General features: G+C 37.3%; 3 protein-coding genes across 3 annotated transcripts; 2 read left to right on the top strand and 1 right to left on the bottom strand.

Annotated features, from left to right (window-relative positions):
• Window positions 1-3,640: 3,640 nt before the first annotated feature.
• Window positions 3,641-12,540, top strand: sms (spermine synthase). The gene is made up of 11 exons (XM_079486633.1): window positions 3,641-3,858; window positions 5,310-5,430; window positions 6,989-7,076; window positions 7,459-7,523; window positions 7,713-7,888; window positions 8,178-8,332; window positions 9,582-9,671; window positions 9,853-9,967; window positions 10,382-10,461; window positions 10,549-10,664; window positions 11,417-12,540. The coding sequence occupies exons 1-11, from the start codon at window positions 3,813-3,815 to the stop codon at window positions 11,445-11,447; spliced, it is 1,083 nt and encodes a 360-aa protein (XP_079342759.1). The 5' UTR covers window positions 3,641-3,812; the 3' UTR covers window positions 11,448-12,540.
• A 712-nt stretch (window positions 12,541-13,252) lies between these two features.
• Window positions 13,253-17,654, top strand: ppme1 (protein phosphatase methylesterase 1). Its single transcript, XM_079486632.1, has 14 exons — window positions 13,253-13,532; window positions 14,303-14,396; window positions 14,513-14,605; window positions 14,741-14,798; window positions 14,899-14,950; window positions 15,028-15,182; window positions 15,393-15,483; window positions 15,739-15,804; window positions 16,258-16,384; window positions 16,530-16,659; window positions 16,738-16,782; window positions 16,865-16,929; window positions 17,104-17,171; window positions 17,272-17,654. Coding segments are annotated over exons 1-14 (1,128 nt in total). The 5' UTR covers window positions 13,253-13,449; the 3' UTR covers window positions 17,273-17,654.
• A 4,068-nt stretch (window positions 17,655-21,722) lies between these two features.
• Window positions 21,723-22,694, bottom strand: or92a7 (odorant receptor, family 92, subfamily A, member 7; the record flags this gene model as incomplete). The annotated part of the gene is made up of 1 exon (XM_079486635.1): window positions 21,723-22,694. The coding sequence occupies one exon, from the start codon at window positions 22,692-22,694 to the stop codon at window positions 21,723-21,725; it is 972 nt and encodes a 323-aa protein (XP_079342761.1).
• Between the last annotated feature and the right edge of the window lie 2,755 nt (window positions 22,695-25,449).

The raw sequence follows: 25,449 nt of genomic DNA, 5'->3' as shown, positions 1-25,449 counted from the left end.
CTATAAGGGTTCAGTCAGTGGAGGAAGGAGGATTGACAGTGTGATATGATCGCCAGCTCTGCTAACACGAGCACTGCAAAAGCATGTAGTGACAACAACCACAGATCTTTACTAAAAGCTACGCCTGTAAATAAAACAAAGCATATTTTTCGTGCAATTACTGCATGTCAGTTGAGTTTGTAACAAAACATTTTGCAGTGTTTGCATAGTTTGTTACTGCATAATAAAATTCTTTAAAATAGAAGCTTAATTTGAATGTGGATTTTCTAATGCCTATACAGTGTTTTGCATTTTGTGTTTTTAAGGTGAATAATATACTTTTTTCCCCTTTATATTTCATCATTGATGATTTCTGTTTAAAAGTCTACACATTTTGTTTCGTGAACTCAGTCTTGTATCTGGTGGGATGCGTGTCTCGTCACACCCCTAGAACTTGCTATTCTGATCCATATGCTATTTCCATATTGGACACAGTAGCCTAAATACTTCTGTGAATGTATACACTCACCTAAAGGATTATTGGGAACACCTGTTCAATTTCTCATAAATGCATTTATCTAATCAACCAATCACATGGCAGTTGCTTCAATGTATTTAGGGGTGTGGTCCTGGTCAAGACAATCTCCTGAACTCCAAACTGAATGTCAGATTGGGAAAGAAAGCTGATTTAAGCAATTTTGAGCGTGGCATGGTTGTTGATGCCAGACGGGCCGTTCTGAGTATTTCACAATATGCTCAGTTACTGGGATTTTCACGCACAACCATTTCTAGGTTTTACAAGGAATGGTGTGAAAAGGGAAAAACATCCAGTATGCGGCAGTCCTGTGGACAAAAATGCCTTGTTGATGCTAGAGGTCAGAGGAGAAAGGGCCGACTGATTCAAGCTGATAGAAGAGCAACTTTGACTGAAATATCCACTCGTTACAACCGTGGTATGCAGCAAAGCATTTGCGAAGCCACAACATGCACAACCTTGAGGCGGATGGGCTACAACAGCAGAAGACCCCACCGGGTACCACTCATCTCCACTACAAATAGGAAAAAGAGGCTACAATTTGCACGAGCTCACCAAAATTGGACAGTTGAAGACTGGAAAAATGTTGCTTGGTCTGATGAGCCTTGATTTCTGTTGAGACATTCAGATGGTAGAGTCAGAATTTGGCATAAACACAATGAGAACATGGATCCATCATGCCTTGTTACCACTGTGCAGGCTGGTGGTGGTGTAACGGTGTGGGGGCATCGTTTAAAAGCATTGTTTCTGACCATGTCCATGCCTTTATGACCACCATGTACCCATCCTCTGATGGCTTCTTCCAGCAGGATAAGACTGTACATATAGACTGTACATGCTGCATGCTTTCAGTATAAAACGCTATAAGCTTTTAAATAACAAAATCTACGATCCAAAAAATGATGGAGACCGCGGAGTGTATTCTAATATTTAAAAACATGACCCAATAAAACAATGGAAAAGAACTCCTGCCATTAAAAGCGGTTCAATATTGCTGTATGCACCCAGTCCACTACGCTACCAAAACTGACCGTTTGTGCACATATGATAAACGAAAGGAGGATAAACCTGCCCAATGGAAAAATACCACACAATGAAAGTCTAAGCATTATTCGCAATAAAGTTAATAACAGGATACGTTATTCAGATCGACATTCTACTACACATGTCCTTCTGTTCATTGGAGGGGCTGGACTGTGTAGAAAAGGTGGGGCTGATTTTAATATTATAGAAAATGCTGCTTTTTACGGAGTCTTTGTTACACTGAAGCGCCGTCATTTACGGTGTACTATGGAAAACCGAACGGCGAAATGAATTTAAGGCGCATGCGCTACAAAACGCCGTTCTTTGTGGCCAACAAGTTTAGTTTGGATATCTGGCCACCTTTGTCGGGAAAAACGGCAGTTAAGTGGTATTCTTCTGGTGACTTTACGTTGCAGAATTGAGACAGTTTCCTTGTGGTTGAAAGTCTGAAAGTTTCGGAGAGTTGAAGAAACCTAGATTGTGGAAATGGTGAAATTGTGCGTTATTGCATGGGAAAGAAAACGTTATATTGGGTCACTGTGTGGAAGTTTTTAGCTTTGCCCTTTAACAGCTAAGCACAACCTTAACACAGTAAAAACAAGCAGTGCTCAAATTGAAGGGGGGCTGGGGGGCTCCGGGACCCCATTAGGCATTAGACCCATAACAAGTAAAAAATAGACTTGGGGTCCCTCAGATATTTTTATTTGAGTAAAAATTATAATGATATTGACAATGTGATTAAATTCATGCAATGGATTTGGTAAATTTTGTGAACTAATTATTTACAATAATTTATATTTAGTTTGTTTACGGGCAAGTTGTCATGTTAAAATTGAAACACCCTGCCCCACGTCTAAAGGCCGCTAAATTCTTAAATTCCTACAACACTAACACACAGACTGACAGCCGGTCTTCTTGTCACAATTGAAATTTTTTATATCTAATAAACTAGTTTCTTGCATTTAAACAAGTCTTTTGGAACAAACCTTATTCAAAGTGTCAATCATCCAGTTGTTTTTAGGGAAAATAGTAAATATTTGTAAATAATGCGTGAATTATTCTGTTGGATTTAAACTACTGTTCAAAAGTAATTTCTGTTCACCAAGCCTGTATTGACTTGATCCAAAATACATAAAAGCCTGTTATTTTATGTAAGCCTGTTTTTAATAAATATATCTATGCATATTATGATCAAATATAGGCCTACTGTGTATTTCGTATAAATTGTATATTTTTGACACGAACCCCCACCCCCACCAAAAAAAGTCTTATGGAGGGGACACCAAGAGTCTGGTTGATGGCGAAATATGACCCAAACGGCTTTCCATAGGTTTGCATAGTTTGTAATATACTATAATATATTAAAATAGAAGTTTAATTTGATTGTTGATTTTATAATGACTTTATAGTTTTGCATTTTGTGTTTTACGGTTCCCTATATATTTCATCATTGATGATTTCTAAAAATATCATATCGTCAACTCAGTCTCGTCTGGTGGGATACGTGTCTCGAGTCGTCACACCCCTAGAACTTGCTATTGTGATCCATGTGCTATTTCCATATTGGATACAGTAGCCTAAATACTACTGTGAATGTATATGTAGGTCATATCAATGCCACATTTAATGGACGTTGTGGCATGAATTGAAATACTTTGCGTGGAACACCTTGATACAAAAACAATACGTAATACCATATCATTTTTCTTATAAATGTTTTAACCATAGACGTGGTAGTAGAAGTCTAAAGGCATGTGCCGAACATCAACACACGTGATTGTTTATCAGATGTTTTTATTGAACGGTCAAAAGGGAGCCGGCTGGGACAGTACTGACAATTTACAAATATTCTCCCTGCGAAATAGAACAATGCAAATGGTTTCCACTACAAACATAATAATGAATACATTTTGTATAATTAAAAAATATATTTATGTAGCCTAGATTATTGGGTATTATTCCAGTTTATTCCAAAATACCACAACACAGCATATTACCTGTATTATAGTTTGCATTTGCAAACTTGTATGTTTTTTCAGCAGGACTAACACACAATAAACGCGAAATTTTAATCTTAATGTAAATCTGGGACCTGGGTCGGGCGTCGGAGGACCACTCCACCCACTTTCGAGTTTGACTGCAGAGAGCGAGCCCGCACGCACGCACACACACGCACACACGCCTCCCTCCAGTGCACCACATACTGTCACCTAGACTCTCCACCGATTCACAACCGGCTGCCTCATCCAGGCATGGCAGACGGCTTTACCCCATCATGGCAGTGCGACATTACACCCTCGACCTCAAACTCCGTGCGCCAGGTAAATTTCACATGAATGAATGAATGAAGGGGACTCGTGGTGCATTGCAGAGATCCGGGCCTCTTCGCTTTTGCTCTGTAAGCGAGTTATTGCGTCTCTAGCTACCCCGACCTTGTCTTGCTTAAGCGCCGATGTGCATATGTCATTGCAGCTTCTTTTGTTTTGCGTATCCTCCCGGCGTTTGCTGTGATAAATTACATTTTATATAGGGTAGCATAGCGGTGCTAGCCGAGGCTAATGTAGGTTGCCCTCTGTTTCTCGTGCATATGATACGTGCGCACGTGAATTTAACGGCTTTCGAGTCCTGTCGACTGCACTAAACCGACGTGTAAACCCGTAATGTAGCCTAGATGGGCACTAAATGTGTGCTTATATCACTCTTAAAGTGTATATTGCTCTGTGCCGCCATGCATTGGACACAAATTAGAGGAAAGTCTTCGAACCAGTGTCTATTTCCCTAGCTATGAATATATGAATGAAGCCAGGAACATAAGCGTTAGATGTTTCGTTTGCAATGTGACAGGTGCAAGGTGTCGTGCTTTAACAATATTTCTCTTGCCTGACATTATACTTTCACTAGGTAAATATCATTTTCACCTAGCAAGGGAAGAAGAGACGGCGGTAATTATTTGTTAGTTATGTGTGAAACTTTTTACAAAACTAGTTCTAGTACTCGGTTCTCATTGGTTAATAGCTGTGCTTTATTCACGATAAAACACAACTATCACTTCACCTAACGATTCTGAGTAACACTACGCACCCTTAGCAACCCCCCTAAGCAACATAAGCGCAACATTCTGTTGCTGTTTACAGACGATCAGGGACTATTTTTTCCCAGTGGTTATTTTGCTTAGTGAAAGTTGCATTGATACAGATTTTTGGGCTTTAATATTTGTATTGTGTGGTAACTGTTTTATAAAAGCAAAAAAGTACGTGATAAAGCAGCCTCTCGTATCCGATCGCATATAGAAAGAATACACTTTTTGTTTAAAAATGTTTACTATTTTTGTGCAGTCTTGTATAGTGTCATCCTATATAAGAAAATTAAGAATGGTTTTACTACTGTAGCCACAGTTTACTCATGGTGTATTTATTGTAAAACTGATACAAATGGGAATCAATCGGACAGTTAAAATGTACTGTACACCATGTCAATGCAATGTCAGTGCACTTTTACTCTAACAAAATCATGGATTATTTTCCTAATGTGCTTTTCTGTTTGTTTGCCATTTGTATTATGCACACTTCAAAACTGGAATATTCCCTATTCATAGGGTGCTAGATTACAAAACATTAAGATGGAATAATAGTGACACGACAGATGTATGTAGTAAGATCAGAGGTTGAGATTTCCTTTGACCATTGCCCCGGGGAAATCTTCTTTACGAGCTTTTGAAGTGGAGTTCAGATTAATCCATCGGCTTTCTCTCTTTCTGTGTGTGTGTGTTTAGCTGACGTCTCTGCGACTGTGCGTGGTCTTCAGTCTATATTTCAAGAGCAGGAAATGACAGAGACTGTTCATGACTCTGAGGGACATGGATATCTGGCCACCTTTGTCGGGAAAAACGGCAGGTAAGTGTTATTCTTCTGGTGACTTGACGTTGCAGAATTGAGACAGTTTCCTTGTGGTTGAAAGTCTGTTAACTGAAGAATCTTTCAAAACATGCCACAGTATGTAGAAAAAAACGGTTTAGGAGAATTGAAGAAACCTAGATTGTGGAAATGGTGAAATTGTGCGTTATTGCATGGGAACGAAAACGCTATATTGGGTCATTGTGTGGAAGTTAAAGCACAACATTAAAGGGTCAGTTCATCCAAAAATCTAATTTGTGTGATCTATTTTTACTCACCCACATGACATTAAACATGTTTTGAGACCTCAAGGCATCTTCGGAGCGCAAATAAAGATATTTAGATGACATTCGAGAGATTTCCAGCCTTCCTCATAGACATAATTGTTATAGTTTTTGTCAAGGTCCAGAAAAGTACTAAAGACATTGTTATATTGGTTCATCCGCTCACAGTGGTTTGATAGAATTTGTTTGAAGCAATGAGAATGCTTTGTGTGAAAAACACCAAAATCATCGGATGAAATAATCAGACATTTTTCGAAAAATAAACTTATATACAGCGTATGTCTGCTTGTAAACACAGAGTTGCACTTCCGGGTTGTCAATCAGAACGCTGGCGTCTGCCCCATACACAAACCGAAACCGAGTGCTGTCGTGAATGCGCACCATAGACTGACAAGACAGAGGAGTATATATCGATTCAAGTCGTTATTTTTGTTTGTTTTTCGCACATAAAGCATTCTTGTCGCTTCAAACTAATTCAATCGAGCCACTATGAGCGGATGGACCAATTTAACGGTGACTTTAGTACTTTTCTGGACCTTGACAAAAACTATAACCATTGTGTCTATAAGGAGGCCTGGAAATCTCTCCGATGTGACCTAAATATCTTTATTTGTGCTCCGAAGGGAGGTCTCAAAACATGATTAACGTCATGTGGATGAGTAAAAAATCACACAAATTAGATTTTTGGATTAATTTGCCCTTTATAGCTGACTGACAAGAGTCAGACAATTATGATGATTTCATGGCATCTGTGCCTGACTCCACAAACCCCCCACTCAAAACACCAGGTGTGCTTCTGTGTCCAGATACTCTCAGATGACCATTGATTGGCCGGTTAAGTGCATCCTCTGCGCAACAATAGACAGCATTTAGATGAGAGTTGGGTCATTTTAGTGGCTTTGTGTATCTACACTAAAGGCTTTGGCACTCACTTCCTGTTTTGTGTGCGGCTTGCTGTAAACACAGCTGGTTGGTCTTTGTTTGGGCTTAAGCTGGGATGAGGCTGCCCTGGACATCACAGTTACTGTACTTTTGGTAAAACATCCACCATCTCTGTGCCCAAGCCTGCCTAGTTATAACAGCCTAGAAGAACCTGCTCCCGAGAGTGAATATGGGTAAACATTATAAAAAGGTGCCAATAGCTGATTTTGGGACATTGTCCCTCTTAAAACCAAAACATATAACTTTTTGGATGAATAAGATCATGATTTGCATTGTGAAAGCTTTGATTTGACTGCTGTTTAAGGGTGCTTTTGCATGTTTCTTTCCATCAGGTTTGCCATCCTACGAATGCACTCGCACGGTCTGGTGACTTTTGACCTGCAGTGTCTTGAAGGAGATGATGATGCGCAAGTGGACAATGTGAGTTCACATATTGTAGGTGCGGTTAGGATTAGAGATACTTTAGAATACCCAATGAGGGCATATCCAACATAAATCTTACACTGAAATATATTAGTTATTACTTAATACATGTTTAAAGTCATTTTTAACTTGCATATTTGATTAAGTGTTTACACAAATCTCTTAATTTAATAACAATTATGGACACCCATATATATGAATTCGAATTGTTTGTGGCCAGTGCTTCTATATATTATGGTGCCCATTCTTGTTTCAGGCTAACCACACACAAACAGGCAAACAGTGAATCGCACATTTCAGAATTTGCTTACTTCCTGTTTGTTTCTCGTCAAAAGTTGCTCCAACAATGAAGGTTTTGTTTTATTTCCTCTCTTTGTAGCTACTGAATGCACTGGAAAATAAATTAAAGACTCTCCTAGATGGAAATATCCAAAGGATCAAGAGGTGAAACGTCTGTAGTGTTATACTCCAACGTCTGTAGTGTTATGCTCCAGTTGTTTAATCATTTGCCATATTGAAAGGAATAGTTTACTCAAAAAAATTTAATTCAAGAGAGATACAGAACAATGAAGCAGTTTCATTTTTTGGCAAACCGTTCCTTCACGTTTTCACTGTATAAATGTGTGCGGTCAGGCTTCCAGCGCTGGTTCGAGGCAGTGATGTGGACAGATACTGGCCCACAGCTGATGGCAGATTAATGGAGTACGACATTGATGAGGCTGTGTACGAGAAGGATTCGGCCTACCAGAACATCAAAATCTTGCACTCGCGTCAGTTTGGCAATATGCTCATCCTCAATGGGGATGTCAGTAAGTTTACAGGGTCATATTTTATTCATCTGCATTTGTGTACAAGCCTCTAGGCAGCACCAGGCTTTTAGGGACTCACTTTTCAACTAATATGCATACATTTCTTCTTTTAATCATTACTTCTAAAATACTTCAAAAGCATTAAAACCTCTTATTTCTTTAATACAATAAGGCTTTTCTATGTTATATTAGAATAGAAATCCAGTCCAGTAACACCCTGCTTTGAATATCTCGCCTTTTCATGAGTTTGCATGCAAGTGTGTGCTCATGTATTGTGATTGCATCTCAGATCTGGCAGAAAGTGACCTGCCCTACACCGAGACCATAATGGGCAGTGGAAAGGAGAACTATGCTGGAAAAGAGGTACTTATTCTGGGAGGAGGAGACGGTGGTATTCTGCACGAGGCGGTGAAGCTCAAACCAAAGATGATTACCATGGTTGAGATATCCTTTGTTAGAATAACTAACTGCAACAAGCTGACCATCACAGTGTTCTAGATGAAGTGATCACAAAGATTATCAGGGTTTGATTCCCAGATACTGATAAAATTACATTAGATTGAAAAAATGGCAAATAATATTTGCTGTTCTGCCCCAAAATGACAAAATATTTTGTACAGTAAGCTAGCAAACTAAGCTCAAAGATATGTGTTTCTAATGGACTGCTTGCACTTAGCCTCGTAATGTACTTCCGACTTGAAATCAGGTTATATGTTTTTACATGGGCCGTTGCTGCCTGTAAAAATATTGTAATATATCAGCGATATAAAAAGAAAAATTCTAAACATCACTAAATACATAATCTTCAAAAGATCTGAGAAAGAAATGTCTGGTGAACGATAGTGTTTCACTGTTTCTCCTCACACACAGCTCCGTTGCAGACATTTGATCACTGAACGCAAATCACAGAATGCTGAACATGGAATCACAGCAGTACTGTTTGGATTAGATAACAGACTAACAAATACTGCAGTGTTTCATGCGTGAGAGAGCACGGACCTGTCGAACACACAAAACACGTTTCACATTTTACTTAAATGTTTGGATCACTATGTTGTGTCATTTGTTTATTGACAAATGTAATGCTGTATAGCTATGTCAATAGCTATAGGCCTATGTGAAAAGTGTCATTATAATGTTTAATTTTGCACAGTTAATGTATTTCTGCTCGTTATCTGCACATTGCTATTTTTAAATACTAATATTTTTAAATACTTTCCAAAGTGAATGAACGTCTAAATAATATAAAATACACATTGAACATTTAACAATCGACGTATGGTGTAAATATATTGTCGTTAAAATTCATGAAATATAATCAATGAATGAGACTAAACCATTAGGAAACACCGTTTAGGAACGCAGTGAACTGCTGCAGATGCATACAACTGCTTTATTTATCATCAGATGATGAAACGTTTATAAAACATACTAAGAGGTGAACTTTTTAATTTAAGATCTGTCATAAAGACCCACATTAAAGCATGTTAACATCACAACCAGAATTTATTGTTTTAAATTAAGTGACCGCCCTAAAAATAGAAATAATCTACCATGATCTCTGCATGTAGATACGCTTAACACTCTTACCGGAAATGACTGAGCCACATCGAGGAGATTCAAAGACCACTAAGTGCAAGTAGTCCATTCAACTATAAACTTCTATAGTTCTATTCCTTAATTAAGCGTTTACATTGATGAACTGGTGATTGATGGATGTCGAAAACACATGAGGAAGACATGTGGGAATGTATTAGATAACTTGAAGGGAGATTGTTATGAGGTAAGATTTATTATGTAAACATTCTTATTCTTGCACACCATTTCAAAGTGGCCCCTTTCCTGATTTTGAAATGAGACGCATGTTATAAAATAAGTTGGGAAAGGAAATTGCCCCAACCCCCTGGCAAGATTCATAACTAACAATGAATGTGTTTTGTATTTGTAACCTTTGTTTCTTTCAGATTTTGGTACAGGACTGTGTTCCTGTACTCAAAAAGTTTGTTGAACAAGGGAGGATGTTTGATTACGTCATCAATGACTTGACAGCTGTTCCTATCTCCACAGCACCCGAGGAGGGTTAGTGTCTGCTGCTCGCATCCTTCTAAATGTGTCCATTTAATCCAGCATATTAACATACACTTGTCATGCACACAGCAGTAGTACATTCTTGTCAGTCCTGTTAGGCTTCTAAACACTTAATATGATTTAGCTTTATAATTAAGATTTTGAGGATTAGCTTCATTTGGATATTAGATAACAGCTTGTCAATTGTGCTGAAACATTAGTTGCTGCTGCTGTGGTTAGAGGTATTATTTATGTGAGACGTGAGAATACAGTGTGGCTCGGCTTGGTTATTTGTTTATACAACACTTTTCAGTCTACACTTGTAAGCTATTGTATAATAAACACAATGGAGAGTCACTTGCATCTAAATTTGATTGTTTAAGTAACTCCTAAACATAAACTGTTAAAATTTGTGTTGTTCTATAGATTCAACCTGGGAATTCCTGAGGCTCATTCTTGATCTTTCTATTAGAGTTCTAAGACCCAGTGGGAAGTACTTCACACAGGTAAAGCTTTATTAAACATTTATCTGAAATCTTAAAATAATAAAAAAAAATTAAGAGAAAGAAACGTGTTTTATTTTCCGCCTGCAGGGTAACTGTGCAAATCTGACTGATGCGCTCAGTGAATATGAAAAGCTGTTGGGAAGACTTTCATGCAAGGTGGACTTTTCCAAAGAGGTTGTCTGTGTGCCCTCTTATATGGAGCTGTATCCTTTCAAAAATACTTGTTTTGTGCCAACTAAACACTAAAGGAGTCAAGTTTGGCATATAGGGTTCTAAAGTCTCTGGATAATTTCTGTTTAAGATCAGTATAATTTTGCCCTGATATAGTTGCTGCAGGGATTTAATTTATTTTAGCATGTAATTGTAATCATTTTAATTCTTAAAACTGCAATTTTAAATGTTGCAGTGTACATTATAAGTGGCATGGGCACCTTGTTTTCAGTTTTATTCATATTTATTCAATATTTATAGTGTTACTTTTAGTTTTAGTGCTACTTTCAGTTTAATTGTTAGCACTTCTGTTATGTTATTTTGTCATGTTATTATTTATGTGTTTAATTTTTTTATATATTTTTATAATATTATTTTGGAATATTTCAGGACAATATTTAATTTGATTTCAATAAACAGAAATGTTTTATTAGCTTTAGTGTTAGTAAACTGTAATAATCTTGATTTCTGCTGAGGGACTGGAAAGCAAAAAAAAAACATTTTTATTGTAATTCACCCATGCCAATAGGTGTCAGTATAAGCCCAAGAAAACCACAGTGGTATAAGTAATTACTAAAAATATATTATTTTAGTTGTAGTTTAATTGTTTTAAAATAGGCCTGAATTGAATGTTTGGCTTGTCTATCAAAATCGAAAGGTTACTGTCCAGGATACATTTAGACACATGTAAACATGTAAATATTCCCCTTACATAAGTAAACTGTTCCTTAACATGTTGACACAGGTGGGTTTTTTACACGATCTGGAAGAAGTAATGTCTCTTCCTCTGTCACTCTCCTCCAAGTCCTGCTGAAATGTGAAGAACTCTCCCTCACCCTCTGATGCACTTGGGGGAGACTTGCACAAATCTCTCCAAGCACTGTTTCCATTTCTGCTGTCCGCTCACGTCCAGAAATGAGCAGCCTTTTTGTTTTTTTGACATGGCTATTTGCATTTTGTGTTTGAAGTCAGAGATCATAACGTTGTTTGTTTACCAGTGTTGGTTTGAGGATGTTTGTGTGGTGCCCTCTAGTGTGCAGTGTGTGAGTAGACACTGTTGATGATACTGAAGCCTGGAGGGTGGTCAAGCATCTGATTTCTGACTCCTGCCTTTGAGAATAGGCTGTTTATTTTGGGCGTTGCAGCAGTGACAAATAATTTTTTTGTTTCTGATTTTGCAATGCTCTTTGTGTTTAGCTCCACTGATTTTTTGCCTTTGTGTTTGAATTTGTTTGCATCCTTTTGTAACTGTGGCTTGAGTGTGATTTAATCCATGGTGCTTCACAGAGAGTTTAATGACAGTGTTGCATTCTGGGATTGCATCAGAAGGTCGATTAAAGCAGAAAGCCCCTAAATCTGTCTTAAAAGGGAAAAAAACGTTCCTGCTGTTGTAATTTCCATTCTTGATTTTTCTTCTGAGCTGTGAATGTTACATTTTTATAATTATTAGATTGAAAGTAGGTTTCCCTGCTTGATGTTGTTTTTGCCTTTATTTGTTTCTAGTACAAAAGTTTTTACTGAATGTAGGCCACTTAGATTAATGCTTTTTATCCATAAGGTGCTTCGTTGACATTATTTATTTTATCTCACCTATCACCAGTGATCCTGCCCTGAAAAATAATTTCTGTTCATGAGAGTGATAATCATCTATTAAAGCAGTTGAGGAGAAAAATATCAACCTTTGTCTTTGATTTTGATGCAGCGTTGCTTCTTATGTACGAAGATACACATGTACATGTACACACAAAATACTCACAGAAAACAAGTGCTTATAGTGTTTGCGATGACTGGACACAATTCAGCAGTAACTTGCACAAAAAACACAAAAATAAAAGCATGTTGTCAAGTTGATGACTTAAATTATACATCATGACAGTCTTAATCTCTTTAATCAAAGGAGTAGTTTACCTTCAAAATGAAAGTGAAGTCATCATTTACACACACACTGTAATTAAAAACTGGTATGACTTCTGCAGAACACAAAAGAAGATATTTAAAAAAAAAAAATTAACAGAACAGCCCCCCATTCACTTCTATTGAACCAATGCAATTGATCGGGGGCTCTTAACAACATTCTTCAAATTTCACTTCTATTGAACCAACGCAATTGAACGGGATTGTTAACAACATTCTTCAAAGTATCTTCTTTTGTGTTCTGCGAAAGAAGTAAAGTCATACAATTTGAAAAGACAAGAGGGTGAGCAAATGATGACAGAATATAGTTAAACTACTTTATCTGAACAAAATAGACATAGTCAAAGGCATTGACAAATAAATTACAGGATTCACGTATAGAAAAGTTTATTATTTGAATACCTACAATTGTCTTCATTTAAATTGTAATCTTTTTCAATAATCTAAATAAAAGTTTAGTTTATTTTTTGCCTTAATGAATATAAAATTTAGCATTAATTATTCTCAAAATGTTGTTAAATTGAACGAAAGTGCATTACGTCATATTTTTCAGACCGATTTACGTGCTCAATGAACCAAACCCGGTGTTTTCTGGTACTTGTAGTAGTTTTCGTGAACGTTGTCGTTAGCGTCAACAGTAAAAGGCAGTGATGTGACTACATTTCCCATAATGCACACCGTGCAAAATACTGGTGGGCGGAGACAACCCGTGTGAACATAGATTTTTTTACCTGTCTGCTGAAGTCGTCCGATTTATCGTTAATGTGTAAAGTGTATAACTGTATTGTTTATCGAAAAGGACTCGTATGGTACAAAGAGGAGTAGACGCTTTACGTGCCGATAGGGTTTCGCTTTCCTCACGCCATGGAGAAACAGTTGCATTTGAATCTGCTAGCTTCTAAACCCCCGACGGCAGGTTTGCAGTCGGGATCTAAATTAAGAATGGGGTGAGTTTACACTTTAATCATATGCCTGTCGAAATATCGGATCCGAAACGGTTCAAAGTACGTAACAAAAACGTCGTTGATCGTTGATCGCTGATGGCTGTCGCGATCTCGAGTTTTAAATTAATGATTCGTACCTCGAATTTTTGCTTGCATGTTTTTAACTCCTACAACATTCATCTGCTGCCTTAAAACATAAACAGAACAAGCTGGTTAATGTCTGGTTAACTCCTCTAATCTAACTGTCCTACGAGATCACCTCCCGTGACTTGTGTGTCATCCAACAACAGCGATCACGACTCGCTCGAGCCAGGCGTGTTTTGCTATTGATGCTCAATGCTCATCATAGCTAACCTGAGCTCGAGATCTCTCTGGTCAGTTAACCTGTGACTACCTGAGATGTTTTGACACTTGAAACCCCTTATGAGTACACGACAGGAATTCTGAAGGTTTTTATTACAAATAGATAGTGGAACCCTTATTAAATCCATAACAAAATGCGTTAGTGTAGTGTATGTGTGAAGTACTATTCTTGTAGGATTTAACTGTGTTCTGTTGTTTTCAATCTGAAAGATAACACATGCCACCAATAGACCTTAACACATTACCTATTGAGACCCTTGGAGACCATTACAGTTTCAATACAATTCTTATTAAATCCAGTCGTAGTTCTGGATGGAAGACTTAAACCCAAAATGTGGTTTGAAAATATATAACCACGGAAGCTCCTAATTTCCTAGATCACTGTATTTTGTTAACTCATCTTTATGCAGACCTGGAAGAAAAAAAGATTTTACCCCCCTTCCCTGGAGTCAGTACTTTGAGACCATGGAAGACGTGGAGGTGGAAAATGACAACAGCAAAGACATATCCTTTGCTTCAATTCCCAGCAGACCTTTGACTAATAATTGCACAATATTATGTTGTTTAATATGTCTTAAATGTCATTATTCTATGCAAATCCTTCCTTAACCCCTCTGTACACATTCAGAATTTATAGCAGTGGATCTGATGGTCCTGTTTTGCTCTTGCTCCACGGAGGAGGCCATTCAGCTCTTTCCTGGGCGGTATTTACTGTGAGTTTCCTGCATATATGTCTATAAACTGTCTATATAAATGTAAATAGTGTTATAGCCATTACTGATGTGGCATATTGTCTAATCTTTGCACTGATTTATATTGATGATCTTGACTGATTCTCTTACTTTTAGTCTGTTATATGCAGCAGAATTAACTGCAGAGTTGTTGCTATGGACCTCAGAGGACATGGTAAGGGTATATTTTTATACTTACTTGAAATCAAACTATGAGAACAAAACATATGATTTAAATCACCAGTGTCTGTAATGTATTTCTTAATACAACTCAGGTGACGCTAAAGTCAAGAACCCTGATGACCTCTCTGCTGAGACGATGGCAAAGTAAATTCATATTCTTCAAGATGTCTCTGCCCTGAAGTTTTTGAAGATTGTAATTTAGGAATTTTACTTTCTCTTAGGGATATTGGAAAAGTGGTGGAGGTGCTCTATGGTGAAAACCCGCCTCCTATCATGATGATTGGTCACAGTATGGGTGGAGCAATAGCGGTTCACACTGCTGCAGCCAATCACGTGCCATCACTGCTTGGTCTTTGTGTAATTGATGTTGTGGAAGGTACGTTTTCAGCCCTTACCCCCGTTCAACTTTGTTTCTAAGTGCAACATGATCATCACAAATAAAAACAATTGGTGAGGAACGGTTAAAAATGAAATGGTGCCCTTGTGAGTAGGTTACCTTCACTATAGTTTCCATGCAGAGTGATATATCTGGCTGTTTGTTTAGTTTTATATCTCCATTGTATACCCTATTGTAATCCCTTTTCAGGTACAGCAATGGATGCCTTGAATAGCATGCAAAACTTTCTGAGGGGTCGACCAAAAACGTTTAAATCTGTGGAGAATGCTATTGAATGGAGGTACAAAGACCTGTTGCAGGCATATTTAGTTAAAATAATTTTAAAGGATCAATCGACATTTCTGACTTTACTCAAACTTTACTTTTACATAATTAGATTTGTTTTTATTTACTGAACATCAAAACTTAACTGCTTGAAAATGCAATGACCGTCAATATCATTGTCAATTTAAAAGTTACATTTGGAATAACACAATATTGTTACTAGTATTATCGTGAATACTAAATAGTGTTTATTCTACGTTTTTGATGCCAGTGTAAAAAGTGGTCAAATCAGGAATATTGAGTCTGCACGGGTGTCCATGGTTGGACAGGTGAAAAAGTAAGTCTTCATATGTTTCCTTCAACTATATTTTGAAACTGCTCTTTATTTAGAGAAACATTTAGCAGTTACATCTGTTGCACTGATAGGAGAATGTGAAGCTGATGTCACGCCCTGCGTTTTATGTTGCAGTTCCGCCATCTTGGGAGGCTCATACGCCGCTGTTATTATTATAGTATTTTGATATGTACCGTTACTTGTTTTGTTTGATATATGGAGAAATCGAAAGTGAAACTACTAGGGCCTTTTCCAGAATGACTGTGTATTGTAGTATTGTATTGTAGTGTAGCAAGACCGACCTACCATAGTTATACTATACTTAATCAAACAAGAAACCAAAACACTCAATTGAACGCAATAGCAGCCTGCCTCCCAACATGGCGGAACATTCAACACAGCGTGATGTCGATTGACAAGCTCTATATCATTGATCTGGTGTGTTTGGATGTTTAGGTGTGAGGAGCCCTTAAGTAGTCCAGGGGTTTCTAAGAACATCAGTGAAGGAATTATTGAAGAAGAAGAGGAGGAGGAAGACGGGTGCGAATCCAACCACAAAAGAAAGAAAGAAGATGACCAGGAGGTAGTACAAGTTTTGAACATTAATAGAAAACTTGCCAAAGCTTCTACATTTCTGAGAATGTCACATTGGTAAAAAATTGTGGTTCATAACAATGCTCTCCATTCATTAAGTTTTGTATTCATTTTTTTTCTATTTGGAATTGCAGATAAAGAAAGAAAGTTTGTACACTTGGCGCATTGAACTCTCAAAGACAGAGAAGTATTGGGAGGGCTGGTTTAAAGGACTGTCTTCTCTCTTTCTCAGCTGTCATGTGCCAAAACTACTACTGCTGGCGGGTAAAAGGGCTGAGATATCTTTATTTTATACGATGGCCTATTGAACAGATGTCTCATTGATGTGTTTGCCTCCCACAGGAGTTGACAGGCTTGATAAGGATCTTACTATTGGGCAAATGCAGGGTGAGTCTCTTGTGACTCTTGCCTGTTCAGCAGACTAGCATTCGCTAGAGGTTGCAAATATCTTTTGTGCTCTTTGTTACAGGAAAGTTCCAGATGCAGGTTCTTCCACAATGTGGCCATGCTGTTCATGAAGATGCCCCCGAAAAAGTATGTCTGTTTTATATTACAGTGTTGCTACGGCCATAAAAATATTATTTTGTTCTCTAAGCAGTTTTAATTTTGCTACATCCATATTAGATACAAATAAGTATTAATAAAACAATCTTATTGGTCAAAGACAAGAACTCTGGTTTAATGACTTTTCTTATTTGGTCATTACAGGTAGCTGATGCTCTAGCCACCTTTATGGTCCGTCACAAGTTCACTGAATTCAAGGATGGTTTCCCCTGGTGAGAATACTTTTGATAAAGGCGTATAAGAGCTAATGATGGGTGTTTAATTTGTTTATATATAATGGTCCTCTTCTGTTTGTGTCCTTTACTTTCACAGACGGCGTAGTGTTTCCTGTTGTAGTTTTCATCCAGTTGAAATGTGATCCTCTATACCCTCTTGCTCTCCACCAGGGATTACAGTACAACCATGACAATGCCTCTGCTGCAATATCATTCAAAGTTCTTCATTCTTAAGTTATATTCAGTTTTGTATGTCTTTATGTATATTTGGTGTAGTCACTATTATTATTCCGAAAGTTTTGGCAGGAAAGTTAATACAATAACAATAATTTAAATTGTTTTTACATTTTTATTTCCGACTTTTGCATTTCGTTTGATGCCTTGCTTGTTTGTTGTTGTTGTTATTAGGATGATTGCATTGTGTTTAAAGTGTTGATCATTGCTGATTTCCATGGAAATAATAAAAAGGTTTCAGCAGTCTTTGCGCAGTCATATTGTACAGTACATGACAGTTTTTATTCATCTCTGATTAAATGGTTATTTGAAGTCTTTTTCTTTGTACACCCAATAAGGATGCTTATAAGTACACTTTAGGATTTTATTTAGTTTGAGATTTGTTGCTGCGTGTGATACTAAAATAATATTTCCCAACATATCAGAACATGGTACATTCATATAAACATGATATATACATATACAGTGCTCTGAAAGGTTTGAGATGCAATGAACATTCAGTTAAAAGAAAGACAGCTTTGAGATTTATAAACGCTAGGAAATTGCTAAATGCAGCATTTACAGAGTTATGTTACATATTTATCAGCTTTTGTTGAAGTACTTATGAAGTATTTGAATATCACATTATTTTATAAAACAAGCATTAGAGTTTCTTTAAAAGATCATGTTCAATTGTATGGCTACAGTTTCTTTTTAAATATCAAAATGATTAAGGAACACTTAACGTTTTTATAAAAAGTTTTAAGATAATTCCGTGCAGAAAAAAGTAATTCACGCAATCTGACTGTGCAAACGTGCATTTCAATTTATATGTATTTCTGTTTATCTCTGCAGACATGTTAATCTACATTAACAGAGGGAATGACTTTACCTGAACGATAACAGAAAAAAAAAATGAATCCTCAATTAACGGAGAAGGGATGCCACTTTATAGAACAGAAGATATTTTATTTATTTTCATGTGTCCATTTATGAGGAATATGTATCGTTATAGATGTGACAATCCTGAAAATGGCACTTACCTGACTATGAAAAATCATGCACTAAAAATAAAACCAATGCTTAACAAATTTGAAGAGAGATCTCACATAGTTATTTGAACCACCCGATGTTAATATCTGTGCTGTTAAAAACCGTGGTTGTCACGATCTTGGGTTGAGACATGGACAGAGGAGCAGACAGCGGGTAAGGGGTTAACAAGACATTTATTAACAAAAGACAAAACGAAGAGGTGGTAAAATACAAAGGACAAGGTAAAACATGGCGGAGTGACTGTAACACGACTGGACTGGACTTAAACATTGCCAGTATACTGAACTGACCTAACTGACTGACCTAACTGAACTCAAATAGGCACTCACCACATGAAACAAAATGAACCAGCACAAGACAGAGAACACAGGGGCTTTAAGGGATCAAATCAAGAGGGAACAGGTGTAGGGCATGAAATCAATAACAAGCAATAAGGAGGGGACGGGAACAGAGCCGACACCGCAGAGAGGGTATGAAAGGCCATAAGGGGCATAATTGCTTCTCTCCACATTAAACATGAGGTTCTGTCATGGTTCTGCCATTAGATCAAGAAAAGCAAGACAAGGTGGGACCGAACCATAACAGTTAGTAAAACCTTTATTTTTTCATGGTAAGGTTGACATTTTCCCAGAATTGCCCAGATACAAGGTTTACACTGGTCTCTTTTGAAATTGTCAGTGTTGAGTGTTTAACATTAATTGTTTTCATTATAAAATTCTTTCTATTAGCATCTTTATGTAATCGTCCATAACGCAAAAGTTAATACATCTGACAGATACAGGTCAATACAATGTGTGCACGACACATATACTGAAGTGATATTTATGCCTATAATCTCATTTGAAATATGCTGTCTTCACATATAAGAAACATCCCAATTTTTGTCAGTAACTTTAACATGTTAATTCTTGTAATGCTTCTATCCTTGTTTAGGAGTAATTTAAAGAGATACATAGACCCGAAAATGACAATTCAGTCATCGTTACTTTACCCTCAAGTTGTTCCAAACAGGTGAAAAGTTTGTTGTTCTGTTGAACACAAAGAAACATATTTGGAAGAATGTTTGTAGCCAAACAGATCTGGGGCACAAGAGACTTCCATAGTAGGGATGGAATGGTGCCATAGAACTATTTATTTTGTGTTTAACAGAACAACAAGCTTTTCACCGGTTTGGAACAACTTGTGTAGTAGCACAAAAGGTTTTGGTTTAGATTTCCTGTAAAATGCTTTGTATAAAACGTTAAGGAATGTTAATCTTAATAATCATGTAATCTTATAATCAGCCTCAAGCAGTTAATGTATATTAACAGAAGGTTTTACTTTACCTGAACGATAACAAAGGAAATATTTGCATAAAGGCCACAAGGCATCATCTCTCATACCATATATTAAAAGGCTTAACAATAAGATAATTCAGATATCTGAGGTTTATAAAGAGGGCAGGATAATTCCCTGACATCCTATAGAGTGCTTTCTCTATTGTAGCATACAGAAAAGAACAGAGACACAGGGAAACAGACAAAATATACATGACGGTTGTAACCAACAAATGTGCAGAATCATTTATAAGCATGTGACCAAACAAAATGTAGCGTGGAGTCTCAAAGAAGATAGACTTACTACCAAGAGCAAAGAGTATGATACAGTTTACAAAGATGACGAATAGAGGTATTAACACAGCCACCGCAATTCTAGTAGTTGTGACAGCATCAAAATTTAATTTAAAGATTTGCTGATACAAAAAAGACACATATGTAACTGTGCCATTGGTTGCCGCCATAAGCTGAAAGAGAACAAACAGAAAACCAGACTGATAAGAACAAATAATGCATCCTTTGATTTAATTCATCATTTTAAAAACTCATAACAGACCTAGAACACACATGTGTTCTCTTAAAACAATGAAAAAAATCATACATCAACATCCACTCCAGCTGCAGATCCTGTACACATTTAGACATTCTGCTCACAATGTAATATAGCATTCACAGTGGCAGACAGAATGTGGTAACCACAAGGGCATGGGCGTAGATAGAGGTTGAGATCTGCCCGGTACAGAAGTGCATGAGGGGCACAAAGGACATGCTCATGCTCACCATTTTAAACACAAATACAACAAATGACCTCACCTCTTGAGATGAATGCGTTAGATTAATGTTATTACATTATTAGTCAGTTTAGTCATGTTTTCTTCTCGTGTAAGAGAAAGGGTGATGATTTTGCAGTCAGGCATATAAGAGCTCAATAAAATTACAACATACAAATAAGTGACAAACAAATGCAGCTGGTTGAGTACATCAAGTTCATAAGATTTTTTATCCCAGCATGATTTGACAGTGATGAGCTTCTTGTGTACTTCAATGGCTCCAGGGAAATCGATTTTAATCAATTTTACAGCTTTATTAACAAATAAACTTTATTAACAAATTGCCACACCAACAAAAAAGCTGTTTTTGGTGTGGCAATGTCGCAGTGCCTAAGAGGAAAGCAGATTAACAAATAAAGCTGTAAAAACATTTAGTATTTTTCCTTAATCGTTCTTCACACCCTTTTTTTAGTGAGCCCGAATCCGAAAAAGTTTGCTTCAACGCGGTTCTGCAATACTCCCTTCAAAGTGTCTGAAGCTTAATCCGTTCAATGTTCTTTTAGCCCCCCCTAGTGCAAACAAAACGGATTTACATCTGCATTTTGACTAATGAAATAAATATTAAAAATTATAGTCAGGCCTTAATATATGTAACACACATGTTATGAATTAACAGGTAAAACATCAAATATCAGTCTGATGTTATAATAGATTACCCAATAGGGTCCCAGGCAGAGAATTCTTTCCCATGAATATGTCACATTTTCACTGTTTCTTCCGTTTAACCCAAGTACTCTTATTTTGAAATGTGGCCACGGACATTCGTTTCTTTTTCGTTCACCAATTTATTTTTCATTATAAACGCTTTATATTAACTGTACAACAGTGAATACATATGTGTTATCAAAAAACTCTGTCAATAACAACAATTAGAACATGCAAAGTAAGCAACAAACAAATAAGTTGCGCTGGTTTAGGAAGAAAAGTTTAAACCTTATTAGAAAAGCTGCCGTATTTAGGTAAGTCAGTTAAAAGGTTAAATGTACAACCAAACAAAAATATACATGTCATAATTATAATAACCGTTAAAAGATCAACAAGTTTATCGAAACATGTTCAGAACAGTTTACACACTTTATTTTGCAGACGAATTCGTTTTGATAGTATTGCACATAGTTTTATATTCTTGGCAGCAGTTAATGTATATTAACAGAAGGTTTTACTTTACCTGAACGATAAATAAGAAAATATTTGAATAAAGGCCACAAGGCATCATCTCTCATACCATAGATCAGAGGGCTCAGACAGCGTGGCAGGATAAGAACAATGAGATAACTCAGGTACCTGAGGATTGTGAAGAGAGAAGGATTGTTTCCTGACATCATATACAGTGTTCTCTCTATCGTAGCATAGAGGAAAGTGCAGAGACACAGGCCCAGCTGAATTAGATGCAACAGAACTGTTTTAAGGGCTTTCTTACATGAATCTTTATCAGAGGCGACAGATCTGGCTGTGATCATAATCCTAATGTAAGTAAAAATAATGACTAGAGCAACAGACACAAAATAAAGAACATCAAACACTTGATGTTTATCCATCTGCCATTTGGCTATGTACAGTTTCTCATGCGTGCATAATGATATTTCTGATAAATAATTGGGATTGACAATTAATGCTAAAATAATGTCTATAGCAATATTTATACAGCTAAGGATCCAGACGATTCCTAAAGCGATGCTGGTCCTTTTTGGTGTGGCAATGTCGCAGTGCCTAAGAGGAAAGCAGATAGCCACGTACCGCTCCAGAGACATCATTGCAAGTGTCAGAGGAGCGTTACGGAAAGTGCAGTAGGAGATAAAGACTAAAAGGGTGCATAAGGCTTTGGTGATATTGAGGAAACAAATTGATATAATATACATGACGGTTGTGACCAACAAAAGGACAGAATCATTTATAAGCATGTGACCGAACAAAATGTAGCGTGGAGTCTCAAAGAAGATAGACTTGCTTCCTAGAGCAAAAAGCATGATACAGTTTACAAAGATGAAGAATAGAGGTATTAACACAGCCACCGCAATTCTAGTAGTTGTGACAGCATCAAATTCTATTCTAAAAATTTGCTGATACAAAAAAGACACATCTGTGACTGTTCCATTGGTTGCCGCCATACGCTGAAAGAGAACAAACAGAGGAACAGTAAAATCGATCATTTTATTTTATTTATAAGAGTTTATATCTGAAAAGTTTAAGAGTCACAACAGACCTCAGTCTCCTTTCTACAGTGAACAAATCAGATATCAACCTCCCATACACTCCAGCTGCAGATCTTATAAGCAGACAACATTGTGCTAATGAACTTTTATAGCATTTACAGTGGCACACACACGTTGTAACCACAAGGGCATGGGCGTAGAAAGAGGATGAGGCCTAACTAGTGCAGGAGGGCACAGGGGAGGCGCTCCACATTTTTAAATCAAAACAGACAAAAATGGTAGACTTTAAAATCATGCAACAAAACGTAAAACTGCTGACAATACACCCCATGTGCACCAAGTGGGACAGGTACACTTACCCTCTCTCTTCTCTCAACAGGTAGTGGTCTAGCTTTTGTTGAAACTAGTAACTTCGTATTAGCAACTATTGCTCTTTTATGACATATCGCACTTGTTGCTCCCCGAACCCCTTGTCAGTCGCTTTGGATAAAAGCGTCTGCTAAATGACTAAATGTAAAAGTAAATGTTTATAATATATGTAAATATATAAAAACAGAAATACGGTAAGTAAAAAATTTCATTCTTTCTTGCATTGTCACTTCTGACATCAGGGACCCGTTTCAGAAAGCAGGGTAAGTGCAAACTCAGAGTAAGTTAACCCCAGAAAACGGGATACTCTGGGTTTTCCATTTCAGAACGCGTCAAACCCGCGACCGCGGGGTAAGTCAAGCCCGTTTCTGAAATCAAGGTATCTCATACTCAGAGTTAGTAACCTATTCTGTGAACCTAACCTGGTCGGGAGCAGGTTTTATTTCACAAACCCGGGGTTTGTTACAATCTCCGAAGCGCAAGCAGTGTTGAAATTGCCTACGCCGTTTGTTTTTTTATTAGTTTTCCTTAATCGTGCTCAATTTCGTCACACAGACATTAAAATGGCGTGTCCGTTTATTCAGGAACCTGTAGATAAGGAAGCTGCATTAATTCAGAGAGAGTTAAATTTACGCCGGGAGAGAATGGTGAGGCCCCGTTTGGATGTTTTTAGGATTTTTAATTTGAGAAAACGATACCGTTTTTCTTTACAGTCCATTACATATATCCACACTCCGCTTCATCCTTTTGAGTTTCACAGGATTGCAGGTGAATGGTGTACATCTTTCTAAATTAGTCTGATCAAATAAACGTGGTTTTGCTGCCACCTCTGGAAGTAAGCTAATAATTCAAATACCCTTTAGGATTTCCCAATGTGATTGGGTGCATTGATGGCACCCATATTCCCACCATCGCTCCTTCCCAAAATGAGGCAGATTATGTCAATCACAGTCCATCCACAGCATTAATGTGGATCAAAATATATACAGTAGAATATATATAGAGGGAGAGAGAGAGAGATATTCACATTTTGACGGTATCAACAAAATTATTTTAAAAGTGATTGACAATTAAACTTACACATTGAAAGCATAAATACATTTTCTCCCATGCCAACTCTCTTTTGCTGCTGCGGCTGTGTTGCTCTTCTTTCTACAAATGTGCTCATATTCGCTATACGCTTGTAACAGTACCTGGCGAGAAATAAACGGAGTGCTTTTTGTCATGTGCCGTTGCCATGGTGAATCGTGCTATCTTCGCTCAATTGATGATGGCTTTTTAAAGCCGCGGTGCACGCGCGTAACCTAGGGTGAACTTACTCAGAGTGGATTGAACTAATTGAAATAAGCTGTTCTGAAACAGAAAACTCAAGAGTACCGATTCTCTGAGTAAATAAACTCAGAGTTCACATTTTAACTCGGTGGTGGTTGAACCTCCTTATTAAAACGGGCCCCTGTTCCTCCTATACACTATTTCTGTTATAGGAAATAACATGATGGGATGTCAGCTCAGTGGTGTGACTCGATAAGTCACTAACGTGGAGTCTTTGGGGTTAGCAGTTCAAATCTGGATGTGGGTGTGTTCTGTGCTTGTGTGTAAATTGTGTGCTTTGGGTTTATTTTCATCTATTCTTCTCGAGCTCTCCCTTTTCATTGCATATTCTGTTTCTGTCGTTTCCGCTCTCGTTGCGCTACACTTGCGGTGCCTTGTGGGCTTGGCCCCGTATCGCTGCTTGCAGCTATATTAGGAAATTATATTGTCAGTATACAGTTTCATGGTTAGTTTTTAAATTGGTTTCAGCGTGATTTGACAATGAGAGACTTCACGTGTGCTTTAAATGGAACCAAGTTTAATCGTGTTTAATAAATTGTGGCTTGGCCCTCAAGAGTAAAGTGTCCTTGTAAAGAGTAATAGGGGAAAACAGTGTTTTGCACATCAACAATATTTTATTGCTTGGGGAAGAAAATAACTTGGGAACTGTTGACTCAAGTCTTTCATAAATTGCTCCCTGATCATCTTACTAAGATATTTACATGAATTATTTATTATCCATCTGCCTATCAAGTGTTTTATGTTTGTGAAAACAAAAACGTTCCTTGGAGATATAAGCCCATGTGTATTTGGTCTAAGCAGAGATGGCAAAAGTACACACATCCCTTACTTAAGTAGAAGTACAGATACTCATGTTTAAAAATACTCTGGTAAAAGTTGAAGTACTGACTAAATTTTTTAATCAAGTAAAAGTAAAAAAGTATATACTTAAGTAAAAAGTAGCCATTACTACTACCTGCTTTAGCCTGTATCCATGAACAACTGCTGTAGAGAACACAGGCAGACAAAA

The sequence above is a fragment of the Barbatula barbatula genome (genome assembly GCF_947034865.1).
Source record: "Barbatula barbatula genome assembly, chromosome: 22".
NCBI classification, from domain to species: Eukaryota; Metazoa; Chordata; class Actinopteri; order Cypriniformes; family Nemacheilidae; genus Barbatula; species Barbatula barbatula.
Note: the sequence above shows the minus strand (reverse complement) of the source record. Positions and strands in the feature narration are given on the sequence as shown.